This window comes from Aquarana catesbeiana, linkage group LG11 (genome assembly GCF_042186555.1).
Source record: "Aquarana catesbeiana isolate 2022-GZ linkage group LG11, ASM4218655v1, whole genome shotgun sequence".
NCBI classification, from domain to species: domain Eukaryota; kingdom Metazoa; phylum Chordata; class Amphibia; order Anura; family Ranidae; genus Aquarana; species Aquarana catesbeiana.
In genome coordinates this window covers 15,097,798-15,108,943 of record NC_133334.1, presented here as the reverse complement: position 1 = coordinate 15,108,943, position 11,146 = coordinate 15,097,798, and the positions used below count along the sequence as shown (strand labels likewise).

Below are 11,146 nucleotides of genomic sequence, written 5' to 3'. Positions count from 1 at the left end.
CCCCCCTATTTTGAAGCCCCATTAGAGCCAATGGCTCTAATCAGGTGCTTCAAAAAACTATTCCCCGGCCACACCTGCCATAGTAATTCATGTGCCCGGTGTCCTGAAAGGGGCTGGGTGCAAGGATAGGGAGGGCAGCGGTGGTGGATAGGGGAGGCGGTGCCCGTGCACCCACAATGGATGGGCCGCCCCTGGCTTATAGAAAATATATACATTTTTGGGGTTTAGAGCAGCCATTCTCAACCAGGGTCCCTCCAGACATGGCTAGGGGTTCCTTGAGTTGTGCCTGATTTACCTCCTGTTTGATGGTGCCTACATACTTCTGAGCCAATGCCACTTCTGAGCCAGTGGTGTGACGCCATTGATCTTTATAGCTCTCTGTAAGAGGGCCATTCTTACCACCACTGTAAAAAAAGGGCATTCTTCTCACTGACCACCAAGGTAAGGGACATTGTTCCCACTGACTGGGTTTTATTAGGGGTTCCCCGAGACCTGAAAATTATTTTAAGGGTTTCCCTGGGGTAAAAAGATTGAGAAAGGCTGGTTTAGAGTTATTTTGTATGTACAAAATGTGGAGAGAAAAAAAAGCACCAGCAAAGAAAAAGATTAAAAGATTTCCTGCCAAGAGACAGAAGTGGAAGAACAAGTTTGAAGCTTCAATAACAACAAATGTTTCATATCTTGTTGTAACTGAATAATAAACACCCTGTGTTCACAATGTTTAACTCTTTAAGCCTCTCTTCAGGCCAATTTTGACACTTCTCACTTTCATGTAAAAATTCACATTTTTTTTTTACTAGAGAACCCCCAAACATCATATACTGTATTTTCTGAAAGCAAAGGCCCTGGAGATTAAAATGGTGGCTGTTGCAATTTTTTATGTCACACAATATTTGTGTTGTGGTTCATGAAACTCAGGAAAATATAATTTGATTAATTTTAGTCCACAAAACACTAAATAATACCCATTTTTTTTTTTTATATAAAAGACAATGTTCCGCCAAATAAATATATACCTGATATGTCATGCTTTAAAAAGTTTGCATGCCTGTGAAACAGTGGCTGCAGCTCAATTAGGGGCGCAGTGGTGTCGCCCCCCCCATCCATGCATCCGGCCCCCTAATCTACATGCAGGGCGCCGGATGCATGGATTCCAATGCGAGGCAGAGGCTCTAATAGCCTTGAAAAAAGGATGGGTTTCAGGCACAGAGCACTGCCCCCTGAGCCCAACCCACCCAGTTGTGAATATTCACTATTGTTACACTGATTCTCCTCTCAGCCAATCAGGAAGGGGTTCTTGAGACTCGTTTCCTGATTGGCCGAAAGGAGAAGCGATCCTATTGGCCTAGGAGGAGGGAGGAGACTCACGGCTGCCATGATGGCAAGGAGGAGATGCAGGAGAAGCCACCATCCATTGCCTGGAGGGAAATGCTGCCCACGCATAGCTCCCAACTGTCCCTGATTTCGAGGGACTGTCCCTGATTTGGAGCAATGTCCCTCTGTCCCTCATTCCTCCTCATTTGTCCCTCATTTTGGTCTGATCCATATAGTTGTATATAAAATGCACTTTTTATCTTTCAAAAAGTGTCTCCCGGCGCTAAACCTTTCATCTGATTTCTAAATTGTTGCATTTGTACATTTTAAAAGCCAATATAAAGGAATATTAGTGGTAAAAAAAAAAGTCCTTGTGGATTTAATTAACCTTTTTTTTTGGTTAATTCTCCTTTAAGGGGGTGTGGCAGGGGGCGTGTCCTATGCCTACACACATTTGTTAGTAGATGTCCCTCATTCCCATCTCAAAATGTTGGGAGGTATGCCCACGCCATAGATGGGGTAAGTGTGGGGCCGACCGACCAACCGGGGGGGTTGCGATTGACCTGACTGACCCAATAGGGGGGTTGTGGGTAACCCGACTGGGGGGGTGGTGGCAAACAATTCACCCATAGCCACCCCCCTTGGGTCACCCTCACACCTTCCCCCCTATTGGGTTGGTCGGGTCAATCGCAACCCCCCCAGGGTTGCCACCTGTCTGTGATTCACCCAGATGGTTCAGGTTTTGAATCATGTGTCCAGGTTTCAGACCGCTTGCATTAAGGGGTGCTCTGCAGACTCTGATGTAAGGCGGGCTTTGGGCACCCTGATTTAAGGGGGAATGCTGAAAACACAGCAGGGGATTTGGTGAGCAGAACCCCCAATCCCCCCCCTTTAACAATTCCTCACTACAACAGAATCCAGAACGTTCCCCCCGCTGTGCATCGTTAAAGGGTTTGGGTTTGGCTTGAAGAAAAGGTGGCAACCCTAACCCCCTCCCCAAAAAAAACACCAGCCCCCCACTGCTGTGGAATGTAAACACACTACAAAAACTTGTAGTGTGTCGCTGGTTCAAATCCCAACCACGGCACTACCTGCCTGGAATTTGCATGTTCTCCCTGTGCCTGTGTGGGTTTCCTCCGGGTACTCCAGTTTCCTCCCACACTCCAAAGACATGCTGATAGGTTAATTGGCTTCTGTTCAAAATTGGCCCTAGTATATGAATATGAGTTGAGGACCTTGGATTGTGGGCTCCTTGAGGGTAGGGACCGATGTGAGTGTGCGATGTATGTGTGGAGCGCTGCGTAAAATTGACGGCGCTATATAAGTACCTCAAATAAAAATAACAATATAATAGATAAGCCTCTCAATGAGACACAATGTACAGGGATAGGGACAATTGCAGACACACACCCACACACACTCAGGTTGAACTGGATGGACTGGTGTCTTTATTCAACCTTACTAACTATATAAACTAAATGATACCAGTTTAGAGTTACACGGGAGGTCTGGTGCTAGAATTATTGCTCTCGCTCTGATGTTCACTGTGATACCTCACATGTGTGGTGCAATCATTGTTTACAGATGCAGAGTTACTCTTTATATCCAAGAATGTATGAGTACAGGGAAGCGATTAACATGCTGCCTTTAAAGTGAAAGTGTAACAAAGTTTATGGAGGGAGGATCACTTCCCTCTTCAGTCATCGGAGAAGATCCAACCCGGATGAGCAATGAAAAGCCGGTGGAGGGCTCCGAAAATAATCTTCTTTCTGCTCCTCCTAGGATCAGGTCAGTGTCACTCTTCTGTGTTTAAGGTCATTGGACTCGAGGATACATTACAGAGCCGTATAATGGAGGTTCTCTGGAAATCTACCTTACTTATGTCTAGGAGAACATCTGACAGTCCCTCCCCCACCAGCAATGCATATATAAAAGGTTTAAGGGTATGCACACTCTAACAATGATCTTCTCTTATTTGTTCCCTTTTGGTCTGACAAACATTCCATTGAAGTGTTTTGTTAGTTCTGTTTGATAACTGCAAAGAAAACGAAAGTTTACTGCCAGAAATGTGATCAGCTGACAACTTCCTGTGCTCTTTGCTTGCTCTGCAGTCATATTGTTCCTGGTTGTTTCTAAGGACTACAGAATCCCTTCTATCCATGTTATTAGGAAGAGGACACGGGGGCTGAATTAACAACAGATATTTGATTAGATTTTAATTTTTTTATTTTAATCTATTTAATTTATTTTATTAGATTGAAAAGGTAACTCCACTTTCGTGGAAAATAATAATAATAATAATAATAATAATAATAATAATAATGCGTATACAATTGTGACACAAGTCATATTGTAATTATTATTACATATATATATATATCATGATCAGGCAATGTTTTGCGACACGGCACTACGTTATTTTAACTGACAATTGCGCTGTAGTGCGACGCTGTACTCAAATAAAATGTACGTCCTTTTTTTTCCCCACAAATAGAGCTTTCTTTTGGTGGTATTTGATCACCTCTGCAGTTTTTATTTTTTGCACTATCAACAAAAAAAGACCAACAGTTTTGAAAAATAAAATACATTTTTTACTTTCTGCTCTAAAACATATCCAATAAAAAAATTGAAAACATCTAATTTCTAAAAGCATATTATTGATTGGTTTGCGCAAAAATGATATCATCTGCAATCTATGGGATATTTTTTTTTATTTTATAATGACAGCGATCAGTGACTTATAGCGGGACTGCGATATTGCGGCGGACATTCTAACACTAATGCCCCGTACACACGGTCGGATTTTCCGATGGATAATGTCCGATCGGAGCGTGTTGTCAGAAATTCCGACCGTGTGTGGGCGCCATCGGACATTTTCCATCGGATTTTCCGACACACAAAGTTGGACAGCAGGAGATAAAATTTTCCGACAACAAAATCCGATCGCGTCAATTCCGACCGTGTGTGGCCTGTTCCGACGCACAAAGTGCCACGCATGCTCAGAAGAAATTCCAACACGGGACAGCTCGTTCTGGTAAACTTAGCGTTCACAATGGATACAGCACTTTCATCACGCTGCAATGTTCAAAATGGTTTAATACAGCGCACTCTCTTCTTCTTTATAATGTGACAAGAATTAAGTCGTTTTGCTGCTCATATTCACACACACTTCTCACAAACTTTTATTTGTGTTTTTTTAGTGGGATTCCCTCAATATATTGTTATTAGTTGTCACATCTGACAGTTTTATATATTTTTTTTTTTTTATTTTGGATTTTAAGGCTTTTTTTTTATTTAATGTTTGGATTTTTTCCAAGGCTGATCTTTGTTCAATGTTATTTTTATTTTTACTCCAGAATATTTTTGGGTGTGTTTTGTGTGTCAAGTTACCCCAACACCATTGATATCTTTTATTATTTAATCTCAAGGAGATTGTTTGTTGTTGGTGTCCCTTGTTCATTTCACATTGTATATTTGAAATGTACCTGAATCCTCACAAACAAACTGTCCTTTTTGAAGTAAAACACATAGGAGAGTATAATTCAAAACAAAAATCCTTTATTAAGGGATCAGAACCAAACAAAGAGGAAGGCAACACTGGATCAACAATAGAAATTAGCGAAGCCTGGGACCCCCACGGCAGACATCAATTCTTCAACATCAAACTTGGTGGCCTGAGGAGTCCATATGTAAGGGAGGGCAGTCTGGTCTGGGATTCACAGAGACTTGGATAGCAGCAGATGACATCTGTGTCCGCAGGCTGTGGTACCACAAGAGGCTGCATTTTTTGGCCCACCAGACTGGATCCAGGGTCCTCACTGTCTGGTCTTCCTTTCACACTTCGTTCTGGGCTGTGGCTGTGCAGTTGGAGATGTGGCAGGAGGAGGAGTAGGACCTGGAGGAGGAGGAGGACCTGCAGGAGGAGGACCATCCCAAAGCTGTGTGTGAGGTGTAATTTGGCCCCTCATACCTTTCGCCAGAGCCTCAGATATGAGGGCCTCACACATGGCTTTTTGGCCCTCCTCCATCCTCTGCATTTTATATGCAATGAAGGCAGCAATGTTCTCCTGCCTGGTGTGTGGTGCTCCCAGGACCTCTGTAGCCCTCCAAAAGAATCTGATAGCCGCCTCCTCTAGGGCACTCCTCCTACTGCCACTTTCTGTTTCCAGGGGGGGTGGAGGGACCTGCAGATCAGCCAGCCGGCTCGGCCCGGCCACCTCCTGGCTGAGACTTCCCTGTGTATGAAAAAGGGACATAGTTGTAATGTTTTGCATCATCAATCACAATCCTTAATTAGTACTCCCAACTAACATATAGTTCACATCATTGATTGGACAAGCAGAAATATTTAGAGGAATGCTATACCTGGCTCAATCTGGGCTCCTCCACATGCGGCCTGGAAGGCCCAGGTTGGGCGTCAGAAGCCTCAGCCGGGGGGGAAGGAAGCGTGGAAGGAAGACTGGAGAGGGATGGCCTGGGTTCAGTCTGGCCTGCCAGAAAGTGCAGCCTGTCGTAGTACAACATCCTGGGGACATAGATGTCACCTGCTGCTCCGGATCTCTGCGAATCCAGGACTTTATTGCGCTCCCTCAGATATGTGCTCCTCAGGCCACCAATGAAAATCTTTAAAAAAGTGATGTCTGCCGTGGGGATCACCTGCTTCACAATTTCACACAATTGCTCCAGTGCTTCCTTCCTCTTTGCTTGGTTCTTGTAATGGGGGTGTTTAATCTCCCACAGACAGGGCAGCTCCCTTAGCATCTCTATGAAGACTGAAATGAAGTTCTTATCTTTCAGTACCATATCCATGTTCACTGCAAGACACAACACAAGACAAAGCCTAATGTCACACAAAACTCTCCTAATCTTCTTACAATATAGGCCTCAATCTAGAAGCAGTATAGGCACAAGTTTGTCTCTTACCTTCGTTCGTACGTTCGGCGCATCCAATGCTCCTTCCTCCGCTCACAGATCAAACGTAATACGCACGCGTGTTACGCTTTATACACACTGCGCATGCGTGTAACTCCGCCCGCCCCTGACGTTCTTTCTAGTGTATTCCCCGCCCCTTTTCGTTCGGCGCAGTGGGTGAAGAGCATGATGGCGGACATACAGCAGGTGCGGGCTAATTGTAGCAACGAGGAGGAGGAGGAGGAAAGGGCGGATCCAGGCACGTCCCGATCCAGAAGGAGACGTTTTAAGGCCACAAATATGTCGTTTGGGGAGATGTTGGAGATGGTCGACATCATGAGGAAGTCCGACTATGACGGAAAATATGGGCCTTACCCCAACCTGAACATCTGAAAGGCCAAGATCATGGCGAAAGTGGTCAGGAGTCTAGAGCGGAATTTCAGGGTACGAAGGTCTAAAGATCAGCTCAGGAAGCGGTGGTCGGACCTCAAGTTGAGAGAGCCAGAGCAGTACCGAAAGATCCGGAGAGTGCTGCAAAAAAGTAAGTAGTTGTGCTGTGTTCCTATTCTTTCTGTCTTTATTACGTTCGTTCTGCTCCATATGCTTTTATTAGTTGTAACATTTCAAAAGGTCAACTTTAATGTTCATGGGCACATTATTCGTTCGTATCAAACATTTTTCTTTCGGCCTCTAGAACACCATTGTTTAGGCCATATGCATTTTCACACATTTTTGGGGGCCTACTTGGATGCCAAATATTTGTTTGTGTAGATGGATTTGTTACTAGAATGAAATGCAAACTAGATTGTGTGTAAGGAGAGGACACTGAGCAGCTGTTTTCACATCTAGACACTGGAGCACTAGTGTGGGACACAAGAACACCATTTTTATTAGGAGGGGCACACAGGTGCTCCAGTGTATACTATAGGGGGGGCTACATCTGTGAAGCTTGTACCAAACAGGTAAAGTATTGCAGCTTGACAAAGGGCAATAAAAAATATACATCTTGGAACTCTGCTAAAATAGACAATTGTACCCCACTTCCGAGCAATGTTTCCTATTTCTAGTTCTTCCTTCAAATATCTGTGTGCTAATTATACCATTTTTGTTTTACATAGGGGAGAAAATACTCAGACACCCCTCATCCCAGGAGACCAGAGACCCCCCCCCTCTGGAAGAAGGGGAAATACCAACACAAGAAGAAGAGCAGGAGGAAGAAGAAGACGTGGTGGAGATTGGCACCACAACAGGTGAGTGTCTGCGACCACAGGCTCAGGTAAAAGAGATGGATGGTGGCAGATTTTTGAGACCTTTTTTTTTGTTCTTTATCTCTTTTTAGGTGATCGTGATCCAGAACGCTTTACATCTGAAAGTGCCCAGATACTGATCGGGGAGATCATGGGGTGTAATCTCCAATTGCAAAACATCCAGCAACAAATCAGTGATGTTATTAAAAAAAATAATAACATCATTGATGTTTTGGGGCGAATTTAAACCCCACAAAATCACTTATTTTATCGTACCAAAATTTTTTAAATGTTTATAAAAGCCAAATTTGGAGGATGCACACAGTGTGCCAACATGTGCTATCTGCCATCACGGGAGATCAATGGACGCGTTTTGGGGGTGCAACCCCTTCCTCAATTATAAAGTAGCGTTGAGGAAGGGCTTGCTCCCCCAAAACACGTCCCTTGATCCCCCCTGATGGCAGATAGCACATGTTGACATTCGTAAATTGGTGTGCATCTTCCAAATTTGGCTTTTCCAGGGGTGATTTCCCCCCATCTGAACGCTATATCAAACACAGTTCATAAATACTCATGTCTGATATAGCCTTCAGGTTTTACCATATGTGAACTTTGTAAGTTCAAGTTTTTTGGCTTTCTTGTTGGTTTTACACAGGCCTGTTTTATCTGAAATGGATATTTTGATTTTTCATAATGCTACTGCAAACATTGTTATACAACAAACATGTTGGTTTGTTTTAAAAACCTTTGGTAAATGCACATGTGATTGTGCAGGTATAAAAAAGTGCCTTACTCAAGAATGTGTGGATTATTGTCTCAACACTACAACACTTTTGGGGTGATGTAATTGCTGTTTTCTGCAAAAATGGGTGTTATTTCCTAAGGGCAAATCCTCTTTGCACTACAAGTGCAGGTTCAGTGCAGTTGCAAGTACACTTGTAGTGAAATGTGTTTTTGCATTTAGGAAGTACCAGCCAACACTGTCTTTTATAAGGTTACCCAATCACGACATTTTGTGCACTCAACACATTTCTGTCACGGTCAGCTAAAACAGACACAAGCAGTAAATGTCCACAAAGAATTTCTTTTGGTTCTTTTTTATTTGAAAAAGGTGTCACAGATTGTCTGGCATATTGATAGCCCCCCTACCCACAAAGAACTCCAGGTAGCGTAACCGGACATCAGGGGCATTCAGGGAGGGCAAGCCAGGACGGCCACTTTCAAGCGCCGTCAGTGTTGATGGATTAGGGATTCCGGCCTCAGGCCCAACCGAGCCAGCATAGTTGGCTGAATGTTTTCTTAAAAAATTATGGAGAACACAGCAGGCAAGTATTATATGGTTCAGTTTATACTCCGCCATATGGATGGATGTCAGAAATAATCGGAACCGGCTGGCCAGGATTCCAAATGTGTTCTCCACCACTCTTCGGGCTCTGGCCAGCCGGTAATTAAAAACCCTCTGTTCCGGGGTGAGGGTCCTCATCGGGAATGGCCGCATCAGGTGGTCCCCCCAGCGCAAATGCTTCATCAGCAACAAACACAAATGGGAGACCTTCAACATTGTCCTCTGGAGGTGGCAAGTCCAAGCTGCCATTCTGGAGATGCCTGTAGAACTCCGTCTGGGCGATCACTCCACCATCGGACATCCGGCCATTCTTCCCCACGTCCACATACAAGAACTCGTAATTAGCCGACACCACCGCCAACATCACTATACTATTAAACCCCTTGTAATTATAATAGTACGACCCTGAGTTGGGTGGTGGGATGATGTGGACGTGTTTCCCATCAATTGCCCCTCCGCAGTTAGGAAAGTCCCACCGCTGGGCAAAGTGGGAGGCCACAGTCTGCCATTCCTGTGGCGTTGAAGGAAACTGTTGAGGAAAAAAAAATAAACATTACTATTTTTTCACAGAAACATGGCAAGCAGATTAGACACAAACATTATGGGGCAACCTCCAGGTAGCATTTACTAAGGGGAATTTAACAAGGCCAAAGTATAAGGTACACCTATCATATTCCCCCTCCCCCCCTCTCATGGGCCATTTCTAACATTATAGGGGGGGACTCTTGGACAGGTAACCCTCTTCACTTCATTGAGAGATGAATGCCTAAATACTGGGTATTACTTGGAACAGCCCCTCCTTAGTTACACTATTGGCAGACCACTGGACAGGTAAGAAGTGTCATAATACAAAGATATAAATACACACTGTACACATTTGAGGACATTTGAACATTCTGCTATTACCTATCAAGATAATAATAGGATACAAAAACTTTAAACAGTACCATTGGAAAGTATACAGGCAGGCCCTTGCACTACATGCTTTGGGGAATTCATCCATAAATCTGACCAGTAAAGAGATGGGTATAGTGTGTATGGGTTTGGCAAAGTCAGCAGATAGATGATTGAGGATAGAGAATTGGGATCAGCTGACTTAGCAGTTGAGGGGGGAGGGTTAAAAAAAATTTGGGGACACCACAAAAAAAAGCCTCTGGCACTCTGCCTGAATTTAAATCAAAAATAACATTTCCAAACATTTTAGGGGGTGTTTGGGGTAAAGCACTACTATGGAGCTGATAAAATACATTGTTAAGTGACTACATGAGGTGAATATAGGGCCAGGAAAGACCATGCTGGGGAGGTTATTGAAGGGCAAATATGTATGAAGGACATAAAATAATAATTACATAAAAATCCAGCATGCATGAGAACAAAGGGGACATTCACAGCATATTACAATCATGGTAATTAGGGAATGAGGAAAGAAATACAATATATTAGCAAACATTCAATACAATAAAATGTGATATAAAAGGAAAAAAATCTTACCTTCATATACTCCTTCTGCAGGACCTGTATGATGGCAGAACGGGTCTCTGGGATGATGATACCCAGAGCCTGGGGGGAGATGCCTGTCGAGAACTTCAAGTCCTGCAGACTTCTCCCTGTGGCCAAATACCGCAAGGTAGCGACCAACCTCTGCTCCGGAGTGATGGCTTGCCTCATGCAGGTATCCTGCCTGCTAATATAGGGGGTCAGCGAAGCCAACAAACGGTGAAACACGGGGTCCGTCATCCTGAGAAAGTTCCTGAAATCATCAGGATTATTCTCACGGATCTCACGGAGCAAAGGCATATGACAGAACTGGTCACGCTGAAGCAACCAATTCTTGGTCCATGAACTTCTCCCCACCCTGTTCATGGACTGGACTTGTGTCAAGGTCAGGACCCCAACACCAAGCCCCCGCACAGCACGAACTCTACGAGGAGTACGCATACGAAACATGGCTAGAAAACGGTCGGCTGCTCAGAACGAAGTAACAGAACGCACTGAAGAACAGCAAGGCCTGTGAAGAGCGACCTGAAAAACAGCAACGAGCAGGCAAGATCACACAGAAAACTCCGATACGAACTGACTGCACGCACTGAAGAGCAGATACAAACCCACAAGCACAACCTGAATGGCAGAAAACGATCTGAAAGCCACGAGTCTGAAAAAGCGCGAATCGTCTCTCACCAAACTTTTACTAACACGAGATTAGCAAAAGGAGCCCAAAGGGTGCCGCGCTTGGTTCTGAACCGGCCTTTTCTAGTCTCGTCGTACGTGGTGTATGTCACCGCGTTGTTGGCGATCGGAAATTCCGACAACTTTGTGCGACCGTGTGTAG

General features: G+C 44.2%; 1 protein-coding gene across 1 annotated transcript in view; it reads left to right on the top strand.

Moving 5' to 3' along the window:
• The first annotated feature begins 2,797 nt into the window (after positions 1-2,797).
• LOC141111851 (uncharacterized) overlaps positions 2,798-11,146 on the top strand; it is a 46,576-nt gene continuing 38,227 nt past the window's right edge. The window contains exon 1 of the mRNA XM_073604014.1: positions 2,798-3,102. Coding sequence (XP_073460115.1) covers positions 3,045-3,102 — 58 coding nt within the window. The 5' untranslated portion in view covers positions 2,798-3,044. The remainder of the gene's footprint in view (positions 3,103-11,146) is intronic.